The sequence below is a fragment of the Athalia rosae genome, chromosome 3 (genome assembly GCF_917208135.1).
Source record: "Athalia rosae chromosome 3, iyAthRosa1.1, whole genome shotgun sequence".
In the NCBI taxonomy this organism is placed as follows: domain Eukaryota; kingdom Metazoa; phylum Arthropoda; class Insecta; order Hymenoptera; family Athaliidae; genus Athalia; species Athalia rosae.
Genome location: NC_064028.1, coordinates 11,340,952 through 11,366,144, shown reverse-complemented (window position 1 = coordinate 11,366,144; position 25,193 = coordinate 11,340,952). Strand labels below are relative to the sequence as shown.

Sequence of the window (25,193 nt, the reverse complement as noted above, 5' to 3'; positions counted from 1 at the left end):
TCCGTCAGACCTTGGAAATCCGGTCACGGGATTTACCCGTTCTTGGTAACGTATATAAGTCTAGCATAAAAATATGTTAACTGTAATATGAATATATATATATATATGTATATATATATATATATATTGTTACGTCCCACGAGACTCCTAAATTCAAAATTTTTAATATCCCCTAGATTTTAACTAAACAAAGGTTCCAGAGATGACCATTTGAACCTGAGATCTTGCAGATGTGGAATCTGGAGAGTCAGTCGTAAAACCCTAGAATAGTCTTAACAAATCCCTGGTCCGCACACACATTTTCAGGCCAAGACCCTTTTCTTCATATTGTAAACCACTCCGAGTTCGAAATATTCCATTAGCTTCATATATTGCTTCAATTATTAAGAACCAATTTTTAACATTTACTAATGAACAATTTTAAACCGTCTCCGCGTTAATAAAACATTATCAGACACTCATTACACTTGTTAAATTGAAAGAATTCAGTCAAATTTCAATCTTATAATATAAAATCCGTAAAAAACATGATAGAACCTTCGTTCAAAAACACAAATCAATGATTCAAATTCACTAAGAATTTTCCATTTCGGAGTTGGTAAAAATCCAGTTTGTTCATTAAATAATAGTAAACTTTCAAAAACCGAACAATTTCTCGAAGATAGTCATAAAACTCAAGTGTTTGTACCCCAGAAAACTACCCCAGCATAACCAGGCCCAAGTGGGAGAAAAACTCAACCAATGGGATATTTTACACATTTTGAACAAAACAGATAAACACATACGATTGGAAGAACCCCCAAAACAAAATTCTAACCAATTGTAGAGATTTACAAAACACCGCCCTCAAAATCTTGGTATAAAAACTGGAACTCAACTAAAAAATCTTAGTCACAAGAAACAACACAAGATTCAGTTGCAGTTACAGTTACGAGTCACAGACCAAAAAGTTACAGTCACAAGAAACAACACAAGTTGCAGTTACAGACAAAAACTCACTCACTCAACTCATCCACCAAAAACTTAACTTCAGCCCAGTTTTCTAAAAAGTTGAATCGGAAGTTCACCAGTGCAGTTCGCACCATCTTCACCAAATCCAAATCAATTTGAGGAAGGTGTTATTTTCATACATACTCGTCTCATTCCAAATTCTTACTTCCCCAATTCATATCACTCCCGATTCTAACTTGAGTTTTCTGATCAACTGTTAGTTAGTATTTTTATATTATAAATTTTGTATTTCATATTTTATTCTGGAAATATAACCACGTATTCATTCAAAATTCACCCTTGTTTCCAATAATTAATTCTTCAATTTTATCAATTTCCAATTTATTCAAAAGGAAAACTCTGTGTCAAAACGACCACGCTTTAACCGGCTTATGCTCGTTTTCCTCTAGATTTTCCTTATGAATCAGGCGGCTATTGAGAAACTCGCTTAACCCGGCCGTAGTTATCTCAAGAACCAAGTGATTCTTACGAGTAAAATCGATTTTTATATAAAATTCCATATTCAAATGAGGAGGAAAGCTGGACGCAGGGTCCAGTTACGTCGGCTTCAGAACCAACTTAGACAATCTATTCCAGTTCCCCAAAACGAAATTCCTCAGTTTATTTTGGATAGTTATTTTAATACGGAAAACTTACCTTCAACCTCTGATACCTCCGAAATCCCCAACCCTTCTACCTCTTCATCAGCCAATAATTCTTATCCCCGAAAAATTCCAGTAGAGTTTAAACCTAATTTTCCCGATTATAAGCAAATCAACAAATCACACGCCAGGAGACAAGCATATAAAACCAAATCCCTCTTCGAGTAAAACATCATCCTCAAATTTCCCGTGTTATTATTAACCACCGCTATTTCCAACTTTGCACTGGTCTCGAGTCCCAGGTGAAAAGTGCAGCACTTGGACCCAAAAATCGAAACACACACTCCTGTTCACGTAAGATCCATCCCAAACAAAACTAATCCGATCGGACGTAACAATATATATAAATATATAAGTATATGTACCTACAGGTACATACGTAATACGTCTAGGAACGATATCCTATATCGGATCAAAGGTTTGCGGAAATAGGGTTTCCTCACAACGATAATTCGTTTTCCGCACTTAACACGGTATAAAGGTGTTACAATAGTAAGGCTGGATTAACAATACCGTAAACTGGAAACTGATGGTACAAACACCGGGCGAGAACGAAACAGATAGGGTGAAGCTGAGACCTCGCGATGCAGTTGCGTTCTTTCTCTTTTCTCCCTGATGACGAGTTAATGCTGTGCGCCCTGGCTGTCGGAGTGTCCCTGGATGCAGATGACGGTCGCGGCAAGGTGTTGATTTAATGAAATTGTTATAGTAATTCGATTTGTTGCTTAATGACTCTAATTGTTAAAGCACTGGACTTGATTTGATCTGCGAAGGTTTGATTGAAGTTTCATTTATGAGAGGTTGAATTTGACTTTGAGGGTTAACGAAACACTGAGTCTTGTCGGCAAAAACTTTAAGAATCAATATCACCACTGCTCAATTAGTTATTCCGGGCAACGCTCACTCCCTGAGATTTGACGAACGAATGCCCTGAGCAATGCGTCGGAGGTCCAGAGGTACCGGGATTCAAAATTGCTTACTCTGCACTCCTATGTTTACTCCGCGCGGTTGCAATGGTTTTGGGTCCAGGGGTCTCAACCAATCAGGGCGCTAAGCAAGCTTAAGCTAATTACTCATAGGGCAGACCTGTCGTCGCGGGTCCCAGCTCCTCCGCCAGCGGCTCCGCGGTCACCGGGTGTAGTCGATCCTACAAAAGGCACCTACGGTGCAAAAAAGTTCGCCAAGTACGTACATCAAATGTTCAACAGTAACTACCATCAAAATATATCTAATGATTAATTAGAAGAATTCATGAATAATAGGAAAAAAACAATCCAAATCAATTACTGTGCCAAGTACATGGAACTTTGCTACACGAATAGAAATTCTAGAGAAGATTGGAATAAAAATAAAACAGCCCTAATAATTAATTGAAAGATGACGAAATTGGAAAGCAATTGATGAAAATCAATTCAATGAATCAAAAAACAATTGTAACCAGTTAAATTTCCCGCCCGTCTCATGGGTCAAGTGCGCCACGGAATTTGAGGAATAAGGAGAGGACCCGGATCAAGACTCTGGGGAAGACAACCAGGAAGACAGTTTCGAAACGTCCGTTGCTCAGCCCACAAATTTGACGTAGAAGCTCGAACGATTTTAAATCATCCGTACTAATAATGAACGTGCAGAATGTAATGTGAACAAATAATTCAACGTTTAACCAATGATGATAATAATAATCGTAATACAATCAATTGTCTAGCCAAGCGATAAATAAGACGGTATATCTGTGTCATGGATAGTTTAATGATCATCCTCAAATCACAACGGTCGAATTTGAAGTGAAAGTAATCCCCCAGGCAGAGTGACATATAATAAGATACGTATACCGACAATCGCAATTGTGTCTGATCGCACGTATTGAAGATGCAGATCGCTTTTGAACGCATCAATTAGAATATAAAAAGGAAAAAAGACAATATCATATCGACCAACTTGAAAATCGGCGTATACCACCGTAATTTTCAACTGCAAGTACGGCATCAGATCACACACATTTATATTGCCTATGGATTATAGAATGCAAATTGCTGGAACCGTTCACTTATATTCTTCAAGTACCTGGTCAACAGATCAAAGCAATATTAGCCCATGCTTTTAATTATTGGCTAAAAATACGTAAGGACAAGTACATCCTGTCGGGATCTGAGGAGTTCCGATGAGCTGCCCATTCTTTATATAAAAATTTCAATTATTATTAGTATATTATTGTTATGATTATTATCACCTGGTCTATTTAAATAAAACATAAAAAAACTGATCACAAAATGGCGCCCAACGCAGTGGCTCGATAGAAATAGGAATAAATGTGTGCATGAGTGTGTAAAAAATTAGTTACCTTTAAGAAATTTATGGGCAAACATAATAAAACTATTATTTGTAGGAATCTTACAACCCGTAGTGGTCGAATTATCAAATACAGAATGACTGAGGAAGGAAACACGTCCGCGACAGAGAATATGGCTGAGGAAATGAGGAAATTAAGACTGGAACGGCAAAAATTAACAGCACAGAAAAATGAACTGGAAAGAATAATGATGGAAAGACAATCGCAGGACGACTTATGTGCGGAAATTCAACGACTACGTGATGAAAATGACAGACAGCGTAGAATAACCGAAAGATTAGTTGAGAATCCGCAGAGTAATGTTGAAACAAGGTTGGTTGGAGGTTTGATAAATCATTTACAATCATTTAATGTAGAGATAAAAGTACCAAAGTTTTCTGGAGAAAATAGCATGAACCCTAAAGAATTCATTAATGACTTGGAAAATTATTTTATCTTAAAACGAGTGCCGGTAGAACAAAAATTATTAGTTATTCACGGAGCATTGGAGGGTAGAGCTAAAATTTGGCTAGATGGAAAAAAGAGCAGATTCAACACATATGAAGAATTTAAAATGACGTTTCTAACAGAATTTTATTCGGTAGCGATTAGAATAAGAGAAAAGAATCGATGGTCATCACGTAGATATAGAGCAAGTGACAATAGTTTACAGACATATTATTTAAAACAAACGAAAGAGGCTCAGTATTTCGAACCAAAATTAACGGATTACGAAATAAACTATAGTATAATACAACAAATGCCTGTTAGAGTTAGAGAGGCTTTAGTTTCTGTTAATTTGTCTGATAATAATGCAGTAGAATCAGCAATAGCTCAATTAGATCTAGCAAATGAAGATAGAGATAGAGAGAAACGCAGATACCCAGTGTATAATAACAATGATTCGAACGTCAAGGTTAGTGGGATTAACCATCAAAATAGATACTGGTCAAATTCGAAACGTCAACAACTTCAGAATCAGTTTGATTCAAATTCCCAAGAGTTCTCGTCCAACTCAGAACCTTTCTTGTTGCCAAACACGAGATATCCGCCACCTTCGTATTATCGCACACAAAACAATGAGCATTATGATAGTTCGCAGAGACAGTATTATCATCAAAACAATGTATATAATCCTCAACAAAATAAAAATCGCCAACAAAATTTAAACTAATTAACGGCGCGTTAAGCCAAGGTCCAATGGCGTGTCGTGAACCCTTTGATTACATTAAGGACCTATCATATGATATACAGAAAAATAAAGTAAACACTTATAAAAAGGCAAAAATACCAAAATGTCCACATGTCTCGGTAAATGTTTTTGGCTTAAAAAAGTCTGCACTTTTGGATACGGGAAGCCAAATAACGTGTATCTCAGAGGATTTTTTTAGTCAGTTAAGTAATATAAGAAATCTTGAAATATTTCCAGTTAGCAAATTAGAAGTAATCCCAGCTATAGGGAAAAGATCAATTACAGTAAAAAAACAAATTTTCTTAACGATTAATTTGGATGGGCAGTCAATTACTCATACATTTTTGGTAATACCCTTTTTATCTCATAGTTTAATACTTGGAAACGATTGGTTATTGCAGAACAATGTGATATTAAATTATAAAAGTCGGACTATAGAAGTAAATGGTCTTCGTATCGGTATTGGAGCGGTGTCGTTTGATTTGGAACCTTTGAATAAATTGATGTCCTCAAATGACCAAGATGAAACCCTGATACAAATTAGTAACATGAGAAAACTTGAATTAGATTTAGAAAATAAGCAAACTCGAAATGTACAATTATCTAATGATACCATGGCAAATGAAATTGAAAAGAATCAAATGATGAATGACATTGACGATACACCTTGTGTGGAAAATAATGAAATTGATGATGAAATATTGTGTGAAGACGTAGAACATATAAGTCTTTTGTTTAACTCGATGCCTGTAAATAATAATATGAGCGAAGAGGATCGAGAAATAAGTAATAATATATTTGATGATGAAATTGAAATTGAAAGTGATAAAAATAGCGATATAGAATATATATGTGAAATTAACGAATTGAAAGAAATAGAAAATGAACCAAATGACGAAGAGTATCTGAGGACAGGAGGGGATCATAATTTTTTCAAGGAAGTTTCAAACATCGCGAGTAATCTAACTTCACTTGATCCAACTCAGGTAGAAACTGTTGTAAAACTTTTAGAAAAATATCAAACATTGTTTTCCAATAAGCCAGGATGCACCCAAGTTTATGAACATGAGATAAAATTAACCAAACGAAATCCGATAATTAGAAAATCATACCCGATTCCGCTATCATTGAGGGAAAAAGTTGATGAAGAGATAAAAAATATGTTAAAGATGGGGATTATCGAAAGATCCATAAGCCCATACTGTAACCCTTTGAGAGTAGTACGAAAAGATGATACAAAAATCCGAATTTGTTTGGATGCGCGATATTTAAATGAAGTAATTGAATCTGATAACGAGAGTCCCCCACCGATTTCTGAACTTTTGCAAAATCATCATGGAACGAAATTTATGTCAACAATAGACCTGACTCATGGATACTGGCAAGTACCATTAGAAAAAAATTCACGACCGTATACAGCTTTTTTACACGGATCACAATTATACCAGTTTTGTAGAGTCCCCTTTGGACTTAAAACTGCAGGGAGCGGATTTATAAGAGCTCTCAATTTTGCATTAGGGAACGAACATTCAAAATTTTTGACGTGTTATATAGATGATTTGCTGATTACATCACCCAGTTTTGAAGAACATATGAATCACCTAGAGATAATATTTAAAAAATTGAACGAACATAACTTTACATTGAAATTGGAAAAGTCAAAATTTTGTCAAACGTCTATTAAATTTTTAGGATTTATATTGTCGAATGAAGGGATAAGACCTGACCCAGATAAATTAAAAATAATCAAAAATTTCGAAACACCCAAAAATAAGAAACAGTTGCAACAATTTTTAGGCGTATGCAATTATTACCGACAATTTAGCCTAAAACATGCGTGCTATATGAATCCGTTTAGAAAATTATTAAAGAAAAATGAACCTTGGAATTGGACTAAAGAATTAGCAAACGCATATAAAGATTTAAAGGATAATTTCACAAAAAGCATTATATTACATCATTTTCTCCCAACAAAACCATTTATAGTACAAACGGATGCTAGTGATAAAGGAATTTCGGGAATTCTTTATCAAAGGGATGATGAAGGAAATCATTACTTAGTATCGGTTGTAAGTCGTTGCCTCACAAATCCAGAAATTCACTATACGACTACGGAAAAAGAATTGTTAGCCGTAATATATGCTGTACAAAAATTTAGAACGTATATAATGGGAACTAAATTCACGATAATCACAGATCATAAGAGTCTAACCTTTTTAAAAAATACCACTTTTCATAATGCACGATTGATCCGATGGAATTTATTATTACAAGAATACTCCTTTGACATAGAATACTGCAGAGGTAAAGATAATATAATGGCTGATTTTATAAGTAGGAACCCGGAAGGAAAATTTAGTATGGAAATAGAAGCGGAAAAGTTGATAATATCCCAATTAGAGTCGAATGTTTTAATATGTAGCCAGAAATGTGATAATAAGAAAATGGCGAACAAAATATATGATATGACGTTAGATAAGGATCTTATCAAAGATTTCAGAAATCTCAAAACTTTACAACAACAAGATACGTGGATATCCAATAAATTAAAGAACATGTCGGAAAGAGACCCCGAACCATATTTTAAGATATATAATGAAATACTCTTCCAACATAACCCGAAAGAGAGTCATTGGCGAATTGTTGTACCGGATAAATTAATAAACAAATTAATCCAATATACCCATGAAAAATTAGGACACCCAGGTCAATATAAACTTCTACAATACCTAAAGCAAAATTATTATTGGAAGGGAATGGCGAAACACATAAAGAAATTAACAACTACTTGTGATTTGTGCCAGAGGGTTAAATATTTATCAGTAAAAATGGAAGGTGAATATGAAATGGTCAAGTCAGATAAGCCTGGTGATTTAATAACTGTGGACTATTACGGTCCGTTGCCACGTTCAAAAGGGGGGGTACAGTACATTTTTGTTATAATCGACGCCTTTTCCAAATACGTAAATTTATATGCTGTTAAGAGAGCCACAACTCAAATCAGTTTGAAAAAAATATTAGAAAAATATATACCATATATGGGAAAACCGAAAAGGATACTTGCTGACAATGGTACGCAATTCACATCACATAATTGGAAGAAAACACTAAATGATCAGGGGATAAGAACAATCTACTCAAGTATAAAACATCCGCAATCTAACCCTACGGAAAGGGTGATGAGAGAGCTAGGGAGGTTATTCAGAACTTTGTGCGCGAACCAACATACAAAATGGGCAACATTTATACCCCAAATACAAGAATTACTTAATATCACTACCCATTCCAGCACTGGATATACCCCTATAGAATTACATTTTGGTAGTCAACCACGTGAAAAAATACGAGAGCTGATACCATACCCCCACAGTACAGAAATAAATCACGAAACCAAAATAATACTTGCACAAGAAAGACTATTTAAAAATTTTAAGAAACGACAAAAGCAACAAAAAACAGTAACGAAGGTAAAGTTGAATGTAAATGACTTAGTACTATTAAAAATACCGAGACCATCTAATGCTTCCGACAGAGTAATTCATAAATTTTTTCACATCTATCATGGTCCATATAAGATTGTTAAAGAAATTGGCAAAAATGCCTTCATGCTATCTCATCCAGAAAACCATACCGAAATAAAAGGAATACATAATAGAATAAATTTACGGAAATATCATTCCTCTCAACCATGCTGAAGAGAAAGGGCCATCCACAGTCTTAATTGTCCAATAAATTCCTCAACCACATAATCTTGAAATAGAAAATCATTGACGATCAAAACCATTGGGAAAATTAGTTATAGGCTGACGAAATGAAATGTATTAATATTAAGACCAACAACAAATGTTGTATGCATAGATAATTATAAGAGTTACGTATGAATGGATGAATGAGTGGTCATTACGTTAAAATAGAAAATTTTGAGTTTGTAAAGTATGCACAGATCCCACCTTTACAAAAGGGGGGAAAATGTAACCAGTTAAATTTCCCGCCCGTCTCATGGGTCAAGTGCGCCACGGAATTTGAGGAATAAGGAGAGGACCCGGATCAAGACTCTGGGGAAGACAACCAGGAAGACAGTTTCGAAACGTCCGTTGCTCAGCCCACAAATTTGACGTAGAAGCTCGAACGATTTTAAATCATCCGTACTAATAATGAACGTGCAGAATGTAATGTGAACAAATAATTCAACGTTTAACCAATGATGATAATAATAATCGTAATACAATCAATTGTCTAGCCAAGTGATAAATAAGACGGTATATCTGTGTCATGGATAGTTTAATGATCATCCTCAAATCACAACGGTCGAATTTGAAGTGAAAGTAATCCCCCAGGCAGAGTGACATATAATAAGATACGTATACCGACAATCGCAATTGTGTCTGATCGCACGTATTGAAGATGCAGATCGCTTTTGAACGCATCAATTAGAATATAAAAAGGAAAAAAGACAATATCATATCGACCAACTTGAAAATCGGCGTATACCACCGTAATTTTCAACTGCAAGTACGGCATCAGATCACACACATTTATATTGCCTATGGATTATAGAATGCAAATTGCTGGAACCGTTCACTTATATTCTTCAAGTACCTGGTCAACAGATCAAAGCAATATTAGCCCATGCTTTTAATTATTGGCTAAAAATACGTAAGGACAAGTACATCCTGTCGGGATCTGAGGAGTTCCGATGAGCTGCCCATTCTTTATATAAAAATTTCAATTATTATTAGTATATTATTGTTATGATTATTATCACCTGGTCTATTTAAATAAAACATAAAAAAACTGATCACACAATAAAGATTGAAAAAATAAATTGAATTAAAAAAAAATAAAAAAAAAATTGGAGGTAGCAGGATCACAGCTCTACCGATAGTCTGTTTACAATTTGGCGGAGTGGGGACTCAAAGGCAACGGAGGGGCAGGCAGTCTGTCTGTCTCGCACTCACGGAACTTCCATAAGCTCTCTCTCGCGCTCATGCGCTCCCTATGTTGTTCACTTTCCTGAGATTCTTACGGTATATTATTGTGACAATATACAATCTTTCAAACTTTTGTAGATCCGACATGAATGACTATGTCTATTACTTCTTGAGGGAGTATACGTTGCCCAGTCATGGAACCTCCCCAGGAAGTGTCACCCGCAACCATATCGAGGCTCGTCGAACGTGCTACGGAAAAGGCGGAAAGGCCCGAAAACGCGAATACGCGTATTTGTTTCATGGTGGCGGGGATCTCGTGTGTCTTCGGACGATGCATCGATGGTACTCGTATCTTTAAAAGATGCTGCAAGCCCTTCATTCTGATACTTGATCAGGGTGATGAACGCTTCAACGTGGATAGTAACATGGATGACGATGACGACGATGAAGATTTCGAGGATCAAGATGATTCAGAACTGGATGAGGGGTGCTATGCGGACTAACAAAAATATACAACAACGCCAAATTTTGTTTTTATAAGATGGTTTTTAATGTTATAAAAAGTTTTTTTAGTACAAACATATACATTCGTTTATTATTTCTCGTAATCTTACTGCTATAAAAATATGTGTGTATAAATCAGTTGGTGAAAAAAATTGTTTTTTTTTTTGACAATTACACATGATTGAACTCCATTTTATGGTACTGTCCTCCAAGGTATTTCAGATGCAATGCCCGTTGGATGCTGCCTCCATCATTTGATTGAACAAACTGGTATCACCAGGCCCATCTTTACGCATCGGCCTGCTGGGCCCGGGCCAGGGGCCCCCGGTCCCGACCGACAAACACTTGGTCAGGGGTGAAATAACGATGTAGTAATAAACCCGGTGGGAGCACTCGTCATTGAAGCTGATGCTCCTGATGGGTCACAAAAACAGTTCCGATAACTGCCGCTTGAGCGGGCTACTGTTCCATCAAGACCTTATTGCGGGACTCTTTGAATGGAATTGAGGGGAAAATGAAAATATACCATAATTTATGATTGAATCTTGTATAAATATAGAAAATTGATAAATAAAACATTTGTTTACTGTGTTTTCTGAGACAAAAATAGCCATGGACCTACTTTGTAATTATTTATCTACCCAAACGTTATATTTATAAACTACTATATACATAGTTTGTTTTGTTTAAACAAAGCAGTTGCATCAATATTATTTCGTACGCGATTGAGTGCTAATTATTACAAATTTCAGAGGTTTATTTAATACAGATAGTAACATTAAAGGTGAAAAATATATTAGGAGACGTAGCTGTTAAAGCTTGTGATTTGGAATAATAAAAAAAAATTGTGTAAAATTGAAATATCGACTAGATGCCGAACAAATGCTTCGTGCCCCTGTGTCGGACAGGGTACGGCTAGCGAGATACAACGTTTACAGGATGAAGGAAAAAATGCCCCTCCTTATTTAAAGTCCCACAGGTAAAAATCATAAGTTTATTCGCCTAATTGAAGATAGGTATAATTCCGAAAGAAACTTCGGTCCTTTTGATATTAGCCCAGCAATGGTCGATTGTTTTATCGTTTTATTGAGATGTGATCAACAATAATGAGTATACGTAATAATCTGTAGATAATCGTAGTTGTCAGTTAAACATATAAGGTATCTTGGAAGTCGAGGTTTTTCTTTATGGACATACGATGGGCAATAGCATCTCCTCCAACTGATCTATAATTATTTGAATCTGTAGGAAAATTTGCTCGCATGGCGGAGAAAAATTCCTAGAAAAGATAAGGAACTCCACCTCACAGACTATGTCTGTGAATTACATTTCCTTCCGGAATATATTCTTAAAAACTACGAAGTTACCCTCCCATCTGGCGAGGTTTATAACGAAAAAAGAGGCAAATTTACTATCAGATCCGGAGCAATACCGACAATTTTTCCCGAGCCTAAATACCTCAGTACCGTTCCCAAAAAACGGCCGCCTCCTAAGGCTCGTTCTCACCTTGCACCTGTAAAACAAGGTGCTCTTACAGTGTTTGCAGGTTACATTGCTAGGAAGATGTTGAAATCACGCAGGTGTAGGGAATGCGATGAATGTTCAAAAGCAATCTGTGCTCCCGAAGATGCAGATTTGCAAGACCGCGAGAATTTATTAAACATAAAAAGTTATGGTGGGTTATTAAGACCATCAGACGAATTGTTTTCATTGGTTTTTCAGGTATTATTATGAAGTTCGAATTACTTACCATTTCCCCGTACCGCATATACCTAATTCTCAATCCTTAATTCCTCATCCACAACTTCTAGCTGGAGGAATCAATTACAAAAACTGTTGCGGGAGAACGTTTAAATAGGTCTACGTTATTCTCTATATTGGGTGAAATTCTCTGCACAGGCCAAATTACTAGGGTAGGATGTCCTGAACACAAAGAAAAAATGACCTATGATGTCGTTAGTTTTTATTTAATGTGCAGAATGCACTTTATTTGTGAAGCACACAACAAATCTGCTCAACAAAAAAAAGATAAGAAAAGAACCATGGCAAAACTGGCGAAATTTTAAACACAACAACCATGTGACAGTGAATAATGATTTGTTTATTATTTTCAATACAATTAAAAATTTTCAAATATTCAATATCCATGCTAAACTTTTATTTCCCTTTTATCATTTAATATTACTACTGAGTTATCTACCTATGTTAAATCATATTAATACGAAATTAAAAAATAAGGACACATGCACACTTGGCTAATAGAAATCATATCTGTGGCTTTAATAAATACAACTCTTACAGATCATTGAAATGGTTTCGATACTTAACTTTATTTTGGCTTCCTCGAAAAAGATGTTACAAAAAGATTAGATCATTTTCCATAATCACGTTTATACACTGTTATCAAAAAAAGTATTACTACATCACGTTCTGTCGAAAATTAGCACGTGCCGCACGCGTTAACACGTTCAAAACAGGTCTTAATGCGGCACTAGCGCCGATGGTGCGTGAAGATCGAACTAACCAGGTGGGACCAAAGCAGTCATCACTTTTTCGCGATTATAGCACGCGAGTGCTCCCACCGGGTTTATTACTACATCGTTATTTGCATGGGCTGGCATGGGAATCAGATATCCAGTATATATAGATTATAGTCTAAGAGCCAGTGGGCGGCTACCTGCATGTATTCGACCAGACCTGGGTGTTTGTACATTGAGGCCCCTAATACCTACCATACATGAGGTGGGGACCCATTAAGCCCAAAGCGGTCAACGTCAACTGCTACAACCTCGTTCATGATGTCGAATCTTGACAAAACTTTGAGAGATTTATTTCCGACCGTAATTCCTGAATCTGACATGAGATCGATTAAAAAGGGTTGGACGAATTCTATGACAAACACAACTTTGAATCAATTGAATTCCTGGATGACGATTTTGATCGAAACTTTTCAGCTTCCTCAACATTGAATCCCGTTGTCAAGCCACGAATCTGATCCAACATCAAATTACACCAAGCACTTGTGACCGAATGTCAGGTTCAATGTACTGCTTCATTGTAAGGCTAGACAAATTTTGTGTCCAACTCTGTTTACTACGTCAGCCTCTGCTGGAAAACGAGCAAAACCTATAACCCTTTGAGCTCCTAAGAGATTGCAGTCTAATGATAGTTACTTGATCTCACATGTATTAGACTACAGTTCCACCCATCAGCTTCAGGCAATCTGTTACATTGATAACAACTGACTTTTCACTACTGCATAGTTACCTGTTCAGCTACACAGTATTTCTTCTCAAAAGAATATCATCAACGATTTCGTATAAACTTACTCGAGCTCTCTTACAATTGAGTCAGTGATTGATGTTTTTTGGTGGTACAACGTCAACAATTTCATTCAAAAACCCGATAATTAGCATCCCTCAAATTTAGCAGCGCTGAACTATGAGAAATAAAGCGGATAGTCCTAAAAATACTGTGTACTATGACGGGCGATGATATGTAATATTCTCGAATATAATTGGGTAGAAATGTAATTTTATCAAGTTTTTAAGAAGTGATGTCCGGCTTCACTTATCATAAAAGTATATTCTGCAGCAAAGAACAGTCTGGGCTTTTGAATTCCTCTGTGAATTATTTTATCCAGATGTTCTACCCTTGAAGCCTATTCTAAATGAAACTGGTCACCTTTGTCCTTGGAGAGATTGGGAAGAATCGGAGCAGTGTTTACCACACATTTTATATTCCTGAGAGTCGAGTCGGCTCTTCTCTTCAAAATTCTCCAACTGCCCTTGGAACAACCAGAGGAATTTTCCCAACATTTTACCCCACTGGTAAACTAGTAATTAGAATATCTCTGGAGCAATGTCATTTTGTTGGTGATATGGTACGGTCTCACAACCTATGGCAGGAGTGAAAGCGTTGTGCTGCAACAGAGATCATGTTGCAATATTATATTTATTCACTTGCAGCTTGTAAGCCCCCACAGGCACCTCGGTGTAAAAGTAGTATTGACCGAGTACATTAATTGTTTAAAAATAACTACTACTTAAAAGACTTCAATGTAGAAAAATATTCATCAATAACAGAAAAAAAACGATCAAAATGACTTCATATCATGCTAGTCGTTGAATCGTTATTCCGTCACCGGGTAGGTGCAAAACTAGTTCAGCATATCTATTCTCAATGATTGAGCAATGAGGTTGAACAGCGTTGAGCAGTGCTACGTTGAAGAATGAGTGATGTGAGTTTCGAATTGTTCGCCTACTGTGTAATCGCGTCCGACCATTTTTGGTGTCTTTTTCAAATTTTTGAGGGTGAGCAAAATCACATTTCAGCTCGCAGATAAATTTCATTCTAAAAATGTTAAAGATTTTTCAATTTATATTATGATATAGGTATCAACCAATCAACTCTTTTTATTATTGTAACCATGCAACGATCCATTCTACATACGAATGATTCACGATTGTTTTGATATTGTTGTTACAGCAACCAGCAACGAGCGAACATCTTTTTTTCGGGTCGCTACCTGGACAATCTCTATCCAAATATTTGGAACGATCACAGATTCGGTTTTAATCGCTCGTACTCTAACGGACGATATATCCAAGGAAAAAAATACACACGATCTCATCTAGTCTGATTCTGAGAATTTTGGTATAATATAAAAAACGTCGAACAAAAATAAACAATGGGAGAAAAGGATGACAGTGCCTGGGTATTTGACTCACTGGTTGGGTTTTTAGAAGGACCAATTTGGTCCGCACCTCTGCTGTCATTCATAGAAGAAAAATCACTCGGTAAGACATAATAATATTCAGGTTCTATATATTTGATTCCTATCCCAATGATGTATCAACTGTACTTACCACATACAATTTTGTCAAGTATTTGAAAAGGAAACTGAGGACAGTGAAGAATATCGTCAGGTGTACCAGGAGTACAAAAACTTGGTGGATCTTCTTCTTGGATGTTTCATGGAAGACATGGGAATATCTCCTGAGCAATTCGAGCACGCTTGTTCTTTGAACCAAAATACTAAAATGCCCATCCAATTTCAACAAGTGAGTCTTGTACTTCTAAGTACCCAATTTGTGACATATCATCTTACCTTTTGCTGCAGAGTCTCTTCGAACAGATATGGGCTGCCAATGAGTATGAGATTTTCAAAAAAATGATGACACAAAAGAATTTAGAACTGCAGCTGCAGGCTTTAAATTTGATCGAACAAAGATTTGGACTAACACCAGCATCACTGATGTACGATACGGAGGGTTTGCATGACCTAGTGATGAAAAAATTGCAGCAGTAAGAGAGAAATTTAGTGAACATCATGAGGAAAATTAATTATCATTTATTCATTCATCTATCACTGTTTATTTGAAACAGTGAGCCCATTATAGGGGATCAGGCAAACAACGATTCAGAATTAGAATGGAACGGTAGGATCCATGGATTTTCTACCAGTGGTTGTTCAGAACCCAAGCAGAGCAAGGTTGAACAAATCGTTAATGTAGAGTCCTTGGGATTGGAGAGATCTGATGTCATGCAGCCGATACTACAGAAGAAACTTTTTGAAGGAAAAGAAAGAGTAGAGAAACTGCTGGATGCAAGCATCGACATCGGCCAACAAGTTAGTCGAAAAGCTTCACCGCACTCGAGGAATTGTAGTATTCTTAAAACATTCACAATTTTTGTTTGCAGAGTATTTCTGTAATGAGTGGAGGTGAATCCAACACGGTAAGTGGATACGTAATTTTTTTTGATCAGATAGAGGATATAGTGACATTTTACTAAAGGCCAGCGAAAAGGAAATAAGGAGACGGCACGAATACTTGAAGACACAGCGAGATAAGTTGGTGTTGAGGAAGAAAGAAGTTCGTAGCAAACGGCTCAAGGCTAATGCAACCGATCGCCCCGGTTCAGCAAGAGTCGCTGCGGAGGCTTCTTTGAAGGGGAATCAAGAATTGGAGGTCCCACAACTCTTGGAATCCTCAAAACTACTGGTTCGCAAAGCTCTGGCTGCGCGGCTGAAAGCTGAGGTAGTTCAGAAGTGAGATCCATGGGAATGATGTTATTGAATAGCCATCAATCGTTGTTTAATGCAAATCAAAGATGAAAAATCGCAATACACAATGGTGATACCCATTTAGAACTGGCTAGCTTCTCGATAAGGCACAATCAAACACGGATCCATAGTAGTAACATACATTAAACTTTATATTGTACGTATACATATATTGATATCTCATAGATATTAAAACTATTGAAACTCAGATTTCTGTTCCCACTGGTGTCCGTTTGGTGAAAATCACTTGGACAGCATGCAACAGTGATTTAGATAACATTACGAATAAATGATATATGATTTTACTGTAACCGGTCAGCATAATAAGGGCCGTAAATTATGCATCACCTTCTTTCTGCAGGACTAAATATGACTACATGTTTCGAAACTAGTAATTTAGGTCAGGAAAATTTTTGGTGAATTGAAAAGATGTTGTTTACTCTAAGATTTATTCAATTAAATATTCTTTGTTCGTTTACAACATTCAGCACTACATTCATCCATATCTTTCACCTTTTATTCTCCAGTACCAAATTGACCAGGCTGGATAACGATTGGATACAAATTATTATGAAAGTTGGATCTTTGTTGATCACACATGAAAACTACTGGATTTGTCTTTCAATAATTCGACAGCTAGTTAACCTAAATAACGTTTCTTCAATAATTTTACGTATATCAGAAATATTAAAAAAAAGATGTACAAATACAAATTTCAATTCATCTGAAATAGAGTTATGTACAAAGGCCGAACCGACCATGAACAAGAAGTAACATATATACGATTTTTGTACTTGCAAAACGTACAACTTCTTTCAGTCTGAAAAAAATGCTCTATTACCAGAGGCGTACGGTGCTATTGTTACTAATTATTCCATCTGAAAAATAACTTGACCTGAATGATTGAGGGGCGTGTATACGATACTGTACATTACTAGGAAAATGGTAAATTTGAGGAAGTATTATCTAAACTTATGATTGAACTTATTATCTATCCAGCCCGTGGTACACTGATGCTTGTTCCTTTGTTACCACTACACACCCCTATTATAGTGCTACCAATTGATACGTTGAGTTCTCTCGAGTCCCAGTGTACCACTTGAATTCCACTACGGGACTCGCTACATGCCAATGGGTATCGTCGTGCTGATGATAGGTTGTAACATAAGGTACTCATCATTTTCCAGTTTCTTATAAAGACCAAAAAAAAGACCTTAGTATTGTTTTTATTTATCTAATTATGTATTTATTGGTTTTTTTCTTTCACCATAGAAGGAAAACTTTTACGCTATACTAGAACGCATAATTATAGACAGGTGTGATATTTTATATTGTGAAAACCACCGAGTCGTATATCAGTGCAGTTGTGAACCGAATTCCATTTGTATTTCGTCTTGTTCCATCGACTACAAATAGTTGTTATTATTACTACTGTTGTTATTGTTTTTTTTTTTTCAAATCATAATCATAATTATTAAAATTATTACCATGATCATCATCGTTATGTTCTGCTTTTTTTATTCCTTTAAATAATAATACACTAGTATAGTTGCACCGGTTATTTATATCTCAGATATTATATTTATAGCTTGTTTGTATTCCTTCAATTTCATTTGCACACATTATTCCAGAATTTATCAACATTCTATCGATGTCTTCAGAAGACTGAATTCTATAAAATTTAGAAATCATTGTTCCAGAATCTCTCTTTTGCTGGGTAACTACGATCATATCGAGAGATCAATCTATTATCTGGTCAAAACTAATCGACAATGCTCCAATTGCTCCTTGACGCTTCTCCTTCCTTTATTCTTTCTCTCGCAACTGCATTGGAAATTACAATACGAAGACGCCCTTCATATCTTCACACTTGCTTTCTCAATATGTTTTCATACAAATGATAAAGTCTAAAACACTTCACAGAAGACTTACATTCACGTATTTACACGTGTATAGATGTCCAATAGACCCACAGTAGTACTCTACTGTAGTTTTAATAAATTTTTTTTATTTACTTTCTGACCTACTCAGTTACTTACTTAATTATCTAACTTTAACATTACCTATTTAATTTTTACTTACACTCTTCGTACCCAACATAGTTATCTAATGTTCTGTACGTTCAACTCTAACATGCTTATCCTTAGTATCAAATTGATAAAATATTAATACAGTAAAACACACAGGAAACAACATTACGCGAATGTGTTATAAGAATTTGTTATGATCAACTAATTGATTAATCGTTATTGAATGTTGTTACACTTTCTGTTATCAGTGTAGGTGGCGTGGACTTTATTTTCAAATATCTATTTACAGCTTAGCTTCTCCGCCTATCGATTTTTGCCCAAAATTGTGAGAATAATAAAAGCATTAACTGTCATCAGAGTAGTGATGGTAGTAGTTGGTATGATGACGATAATCGAATAGGAATACGAATAAGGACAACATCAACAACAACAACAACAATAATAACAATAACAGCAACATTAGGAATAATAGAACTACCATTATCTCTGAAAATGAAGATTGAGTCTTTGATTTTGGAAATTTCTTTAATTTGATGCAGCTGAATATAAACATGAATGGGATGGGAATAACTACAACGCTATTCAGAATTCCTTGGTTGTTAAATAGGGCAAAAAAAAAAAATTCGGAGATAAATGCAACCAAAAGAAAGGGTTACAAGTCAAAATGTTAAGGCTTAACTATCTGTTGATAATGAATTACGTGGAGGCAAATCGAAAAAACCAACTGTACCGTATGGGCTTTTTGATAAAATGTTGTAATTTTTCGATGGCTTGACTCACAATTCTCGCCAATAGCAAGTAGAATAGTAACTACAAATACTTGAAACACTCTTTCTGTCCATAAAGCAGGCATTTCGGAGCTGTTTGAAGCTGATGTATTTTTTTTAAAAAGCTAAGAATCCAATTTGAAGAGTGACGTTTATCAATTATGTCATTCCGTTCTAGTCTTCCTTCCATGATATAACATACCGGGCGTAGGTGGTAAGTGTCATGTTTTGTTGGCCGCATCTTTTCTCGAAATTACCCAAGGTTGACACAGAAGAGGAGCGCGGCATCAAAGTTCAGCGAGCGTACGTCATGTACGCTCGCGTAAGCCGCGGTAAGCATGGAACGGTACAATCATGAAGTTTTGAGAATTACCTAATTCCGAAATATTCCATACGATGAATCGCTGGGCCCGAAACACGTTCTTCTCCCATAATGTTTGTATTTCTTTCTCTGTACAGTATTCTGACGCGAACCGTCGTAAACTGGTCTGGGTGGGGCGGGGGGCAGAGACCGAGGCCAGAGGCGTTGATCACTCGGACATATGAAATGAATAACGTACCTAGTTCCGCTTCGTATTTCGGAGACATGGTCTTTTCCACAACACTATGTAAATGGTAAGGCAAAACGATGACGATGCTATCAAGCACAGATTGTAAAATTAGCCTCTGGCGTCATAATTCATGTATAGCACGTGTTGAGACTAATGGTAGGCTCCCAGATGTTTCTGCCTGGGGAACGTTCTTTTGCTATCAAGTAAGTATACTCCTATGCATGTTTTTATTCGTTATTGTTAGCTTATTGGTAGCTTCACCGCATTGAATGTGATTTTTCTTCTGTTTAAATTTCGTTTTGTTTCACCATGTGAAGTCAGGTATGTTGTTAGTCGGTTCAGGTGACGTTGAAGCATCTACCACACACCGTACTTTTAAAAAAAAGCATTCCCCTGTCATTTGGTAGTTTATTTCGTTTTTCCTCAACCTCCTTATGGGTGTAGTTGGTGAATCGTAGAATTAGTCAGCCACACAAAACTGGTTGGGCCGCAGGTGGTATGTAGTCATTACAGGAGTTGAAGTATCGGCGGGTGGGAGGACTTAGCAACGCAATTCCTCGTCACGGTGATTGTCCCATAAATTTCACACCGTTCGACTATGATAGTCGCTGCCGTTTTGGGGTCGGGTTCAGCTCGGAATCTTCCTCTTCTTCGTCCGAATCACCTTCATAATCAACCAAACCCTTAAAAAAAACGACGACAATCAATAACGGTATCAAATCCAGAATTTTGGTTTTTAATTTACCCAGCAAATATATGTATGATGTTTCAAGGAAAGCTGTACTTGGTACAGGTATAGCTAGAAAATTTTCAAACTATTCAACAATAATCATGTGGCATCTTCGTCTAACCTTTCTGAATATCGCACAACCAGTTTTTTCTACAGTGACAGCGTTTGGACTCGTCGTGCTCTGGATCGGTGTCGATGAGTCACCGACTGCTTGGATACCGGTAACTTGTGGTTGTTGTGTCGTCACGTTGTTGTTGAGAATGATTTGCTGTTGTTGTTGTTGTTGTTGTTGTTGTTGTTGTTGTTGTTGTTGTTGCTGCTGCTGCTGCTGTTGTTGTTGCTGCTGCTGCTGTTGTTGTTGCTGTTGGCTCTTTGAATCTGTTGGCGATGTATTTAAAGCTGGATTAGGGGTCGAGGGTGGTTTCTTGGCTGAAGGAGGCGGTGCAAGATCTGCGGCCGCAGCAGGCACAACTGCTTCACCTTCGTCAAAGTCTTCTTCCTCGTTGAACCACATTTCCTCCTCCTCGTCCAGTTGGCGCTGGTCCCGGCGATATCGGCTGTTTCTCAGTATTGATGGGACGCTGAAGAAGAGCCTTGTGTTATTAAGTGAGTTATCGAATGCCGATTTTCTGGAATGGTATGAACTTGGAGAAAAAATTCACAAAACTTGTATGAATCAAAACAATTATCGGAATTAATGTATTTTTGTTTAGAAACAAATTTTTAGCTGTTCCATAGTTTTTCAATTAGAAAATGAGTGATTATCGAATATAAACAACTTCTTAATGGTCAGCTTTTGCGAAGCTTATATAACGAATCATTCTAATGACAAACGGATTACCGACAGACGTACCTATCGAGCGCCCCTCTGTCGCGGTCCTTGAGTTTATCCTGATGCTGTTCATATCTTAGCTTCAGCGCCTTGAATGTTTGTACGTAATCGATGGCTTCTAATTCCTTGGAAAAGTTCTCCACCACGTGCGAACACAACGATTTAATGTCCTCCTGAAAAAAAAACAAAATCAACTATATTCATTCGTTAAAAATGACCGAACTTTGAACCAAACTTTATATATATTGTTAACTGAGGAAACTACATGATTGTGAAATTGAATTTACCAGTTTGATAAACTCGAACATTTCAAGAATGGCAGAGTCCAGTAAGTTATACCTCCCATTATTTCTGACAAAAGCGTCAAAGACAGGTGCGAATAGATTTCCCTTGATTATGTATCTGTTGTAAAACTCGTCCTTGAGCGCGATGATTTTACGCATAAACCTGAGAGCGCAGAGAACAAGAAAAGTATGCGTAGATTTCATGAGTACAAGTATTCTTCTGAGTAAATCCTTATTTAAAATGCAATTCTTGATATGATAAGTGTGATGCTCGACGCAGAATGAAAGCAGTTCCAATATAAGTCCTAACAGTTGGACCGTTCTATAATCCTCCCTTGCCGGTCTTTCCCCAATTGTGTTGGCTAATAATGGGGCAATAAGAGTGCAAATACTATTCTTGTAAAAATAGTTGAGAAAGTCAGTTTTTTCAGACTTATTAACAGACGCTAACATATTTTCTGGATCCAATAGTAAGCGCAAGACTCCTGCGAGCTGAACAGCACCGCCAAGTTCTGGGTCACCGTCTCCAACAAGCTGAGCAACAACAACATTGATCAGCATCTGATCTTGCTCGGTGTTGTTTATTTGTTGGAGAGTATAGTCGCGTACTACGCTGGGTGAATATTCGACGATATAAGTAAGAATATCAATGCTCGCGGTCTTTGTGGAAGCGTCATTAATGCCGAGAGTGATTTCAAGTGCGGGAAGGATTCCAAGGGCAGTCAAGGTTTTGTAAAAAACTTCTTTTCCTTGTGGTTGGAGGTTCTGTGAGAAATTACAGAACTCTTTCAAAAACAGGACCAGATCCCGTCTTTTCACATCGGAAGTTGCTTCATCTGTCAGCTGACTGAATAATTCTGTTAGAAATTTTTCATCGTCTTGAATCAGAGTGACAATTTCAACTTTGTTGAAGAATATGAAACTGCTCAATGTGCTAAGCATGTTGTCCTCGAACACGCTGGGCGTCGGTAGAACTACATCTTGGATGTACTGTACTCGATAAGTCTGATGTATCTTGGCAAGCAATTCGGCATTCGTTATTGGAATGGCCTGCTTGAATCTGGCTAGCTGTCGTAGATATTCTCGGTGTCTCTTGGGCTGCTGTAAGGTTGGTTCATACTCGAGGCACCCAACAACATCAAATATCGTATCGTCGCCAAACATGACTTCGAAAAGTGCATTTTTATTTAGCAAAAATATATTTTTGAATATATCGTAGAGATAATGCAATCCTTCTATGTTCTCCAGGTCTTCACATGTGTGAAATAAGTTTAGCAATTTTTTTATGTAACTTTCGGATTCTAGAGCCATTGCCAATTTTTCTTTTCGTATTGGCGAGGTGAGGCAGTTACCGATTAATTCATTTATATCTTCTAATCGACCGAGCTCGCAAGGAGGCAGCTCTATCGGGGGAGCTGAATCTGACATATCATCAAACCTCTCATCTTCAGACTCCTCAACTATGTCTTGCGTTATTTCTACAGATGGGTCCTTTCCTTGGACCTGACATATTTTCTCCCATATTTCATCACAGCCTGCTTTCTCCTGAAAGCTCAATGCCAGATCAAAGTTGTCACCCTCTGACCAAACTATCAGAGTATCCTGGGAATAAAGATTAAGTATTTACATCTGTTGCCTTTGTATGTACACTACAACAATGTACGCAATAAGCTACTTTAAAATCAGGATTTCAAATTTTGTCTGTACCAGAGAATACAGAATGAAATTTACCTGTTGTTTTTGATAAGCAGTGTCTGGTTGAATCTTACTCTCAAGTAACAGAGAGCCATCGCTTTCTGCTCGGACAAGAAGCGAGATCCCCTTAAGTCTGTCAACGTAGGAAGATGAGACATGTCCAGTTCCACGATCATCCCACTGCCGATCAGCATTGAGCGCGTAGAGTTTAACTCTCCTCCTTGTGTCTGTCATTGTGTTGTAATTTGGAGTATTTTCACTATGTTATGACATATAAAAGCAGAATTCCCTTGAAAAGAAAAGTATCTTCATCATCAGGAAGCTTGCATACATACATATGTCGTTTATCGGTTAATGCATACATATGTCGTTTATCGGTTACGTCTGAATATTTCCTCCTCTTTACTACCTTCCAATTACTTAGGAAGAGCAGCTTTTGAAAAGCATGTCACTTTGTAGAAGATAGAGATAAAATCTGCATTATATTATTTTACATGCAATTACTTTTGCGGTTAATTCGTCTTTAGCTTAGTTTGGCCACCATGTTCACGTCGCATTTTTATCACTGCATGTTGCTGTTCACAGAATAATATATAAGTGTTCGTTAACAAGAGTTGCATAAGAATCTTGTATCACTTGCCTAGTCTTTTTGTTGAGTCCGCCAAAATTTAATATCTACCTAGCTTACATTAGGTATAGCGAAGCATGATATGCGTTACAGCATGGGCAATGCAAAATTGCTTCAGTCACTTTCTGTAACGCAATTTTGATTATTATAAAAAAACTTTTGCTCTAAAAAGGTAAACAGCAAATACTAATAGCGGTAATAATAATAATAATAATGATAGGGATACTGTTAATAACAACAACAATAATAATAATAACGATGATGATAGTAATAGCAATTATTATTAATAATATTATTGTTATTGTTATTATATTAATGGTAATGGTAATGATAGTGATGGTAATAAGTGATGAGATAGTAACAATAATAACAACAACAATAAAAATAATAACAATGAAACAAAAACACTGGCTAACCGTTACGGCTCCAGGGAGCCTGAAAATATGTATTAAAATTGTTCGCCAAGGTCCCCCGCGTAGTGGAGAGACAAATCACCGGTGTAGGTACATATACATAGTATAATAATTCGTCGCGATGTTGTATGAAGTTTGTGATGGGTACATGTAGTCATATACCATAGACCAGCACTCGCCAAGTACTCTTGCAGTTACGCAAATTTGTCAGCTATCACTTCGTTCGATCTCCAGTATCCCAAAAGTTCTGCACCAAGGACTTGGCTCCAAAAAGTTAAGAGTTGGAGGCACAGGAGACGAGGAGAGTCAGGGCCCAGCAAAGAGGACGTAACGGGTAGGTACGAGGAGATATCTATCCCCTGTATGGGTACAAACACGGTGGGATATTGTAAATAATTAGTAACGGAAGTTATAACGAGGGCACATAGACACCAAACTTCATCGCGATCAACTCCCTGCTGCTCTATGTCGCCCTAAGATTGACGTAGACACTCAAGAGCCACAACACTACACACTCCGCCATATTAGATCACAACAACGCGCCACGGGGTTCACATCAATAAGATCACGGAACCAACCGCGGCCTTTCAA

The 25,193-nt window shown here is 36.8% G+C and overlaps 3 protein-coding genes and 1 long non-coding RNA gene across 14 annotated transcripts; 2 read left to right on the top strand and 2 right to left on the bottom strand.

The window, feature by feature from the left end:
* The first annotated feature begins 8,926 nt into the window (after positions 1 to 8,926).
* LOC125500193 lies at positions 8,927 to 10,771 on the top strand. 2 transcript variants are annotated; one of them, XM_048651939.1, is made up of 2 exons: positions 8,927 to 9,682; positions 10,240 to 10,771. In XM_048651939.1, the coding sequence occupies exon 2, from the start codon at positions 10,296 to 10,298 to the stop codon at positions 10,602 to 10,604; it is 309 nt and encodes a 102-aa protein (XP_048507896.1). In that variant the 5' UTR covers positions 8,927 to 9,682; positions 10,240 to 10,295; the 3' UTR covers positions 10,605 to 10,771. The 2 variants fall into 2 exon arrangements, with proteins under 2 accessions (XP_048507896.1, XP_048507895.1); XM_048651938.1 differs by having other exon boundaries at positions 8,927 to 9,826.
* Positions 10,772 to 11,671: 900 nt separating this feature from the next.
* Positions 11,672 to 13,086, bottom strand: LOC125500194. The gene is made up of 2 exons (XR_007277424.1): positions 12,356 to 13,086; positions 11,672 to 12,118 (listed from the first exon to the last, which is right to left on the bottom strand). It is a non-coding gene; the product is annotated as an uncharacterized LOC125500194 (long non-coding RNA).
* Positions 13,087 to 13,176: 90 nt separating this feature from the next.
* On the top strand, positions 13,177 to 18,127 carry LOC105690092 (cilia- and flagella-associated protein 36). Of its 5 annotated transcripts, XM_048651924.1 has the most exons (9): positions 13,177 to 13,482; positions 13,560 to 13,662; positions 14,249 to 14,918; positions 15,094 to 15,404; positions 15,493 to 15,668; positions 15,728 to 15,912; positions 15,994 to 16,237; positions 16,309 to 16,344; positions 16,404 to 18,127. In XM_048651924.1, exons 4-9 carry the CDS (start codon positions 15,296 to 15,298, stop codon positions 16,659 to 16,661), a joined length of 1,008 nt encoding a protein of 335 aa, XP_048507881.1. In that variant the 5' UTR covers positions 13,177 to 13,482; positions 13,560 to 13,662; positions 14,249 to 14,918; positions 15,094 to 15,295; the 3' UTR covers positions 16,662 to 18,127. The 5 variants fall into 5 exon arrangements, with proteins under 5 accessions (XP_048507881.1, XP_048507880.1, XP_012263042.2 ...); XM_048651923.1 differs by having other exon boundaries at positions 13,177 to 14,435; positions 14,574 to 14,918; XM_012407619.3 differs by having other exon boundaries at positions 13,177 to 14,435.
* LOC105690093 (serine/threonine-protein phosphatase 4 regulatory subunit 3) lies at positions 17,893 to 25,105 on the bottom strand. 6 transcript variants are annotated; one of them, XM_048651913.1, is made up of 7 exons: positions 24,606 to 25,105; positions 23,924 to 24,314; positions 23,598 to 23,850; positions 21,870 to 23,468; positions 21,604 to 21,752; positions 20,872 to 21,331; positions 17,893 to 20,703 (listed from the first exon to the last, which is right to left on the bottom strand). In XM_048651913.1, exons 3-7 carry the CDS (start codon positions 23,793 to 23,795, stop codon positions 20,617 to 20,619), a joined length of 2,493 nt encoding a protein of 830 aa, XP_048507870.1. In that variant the 5' UTR covers positions 23,796 to 23,850; positions 23,924 to 24,314; positions 24,606 to 25,105; the 3' UTR covers positions 17,893 to 20,616. The 6 variants fall into 6 exon arrangements, with proteins under 6 accessions (XP_048507870.1, XP_048507866.1, XP_048507865.1 ...); XM_048651909.1 differs by having other exon boundaries at positions 21,604 to 21,755; positions 23,924 to 24,353; positions 24,606 to 25,103; XM_048651908.1 differs by having other exon boundaries at positions 21,604 to 21,755; positions 24,606 to 25,103.
* Positions 25,106 to 25,193: the final 88 nt, after the last annotated feature.

What these genes read in the sequence shown, in the direction of transcription:
- LOC125500193 (XM_048651939.1), top strand. Translation starts at nt 10,296, where the DNA reads ATGGAACCTCCCCAGGAAGTGTCACCCGCAACCATATCGAGGCTCGTC.
- LOC105690092 (XM_048651924.1), top strand. Translation starts at nt 15,296, where the DNA reads ATGGGAGAAAAGGATGACAGTGCCTGGGTATTTGACTCACTGGTTGGG. An exon ending in CATAGAAGAAAAATCACTCG is followed by an intron (nt 15,405 to 15,492) that starts GTAAGACATAAT and finishes AATTTTGTCAAG; the next exon opens with TATTTGAAAAGGAAACTGAG. An exon ending in GCATCGACATCGGCCAACAA is followed by an intron (nt 16,238 to 16,308) that starts GTTAGTCGAAAA and finishes TTTTGTTTGCAG; the next exon opens with AGTATTTCTGTAATGAGTGG.
- LOC105690093 (XM_048651909.1), bottom strand. Translation starts at nt 23,795, where the DNA reads ATGACAGACACAAGGAGGAGAGTTAAACTCTACGCGCTCAATGCTGAT. An exon ending in CTGCTTATCAAAAACAACAG is followed by an intron (nt 23,469 to 23,597) that starts GTAAATTTCATT and finishes CTTTATTCCCAG; the next exon opens with GATACTCTGATAGTTTGGTC. An exon ending in GTTGTGCGATATTCAGAAAG is followed by an intron (nt 20,704 to 20,871) that starts GTTAGACGAAGA and finishes GTTTTTTTTAAG; the next exon opens with GGTTTGGTTGATTATGAAGG.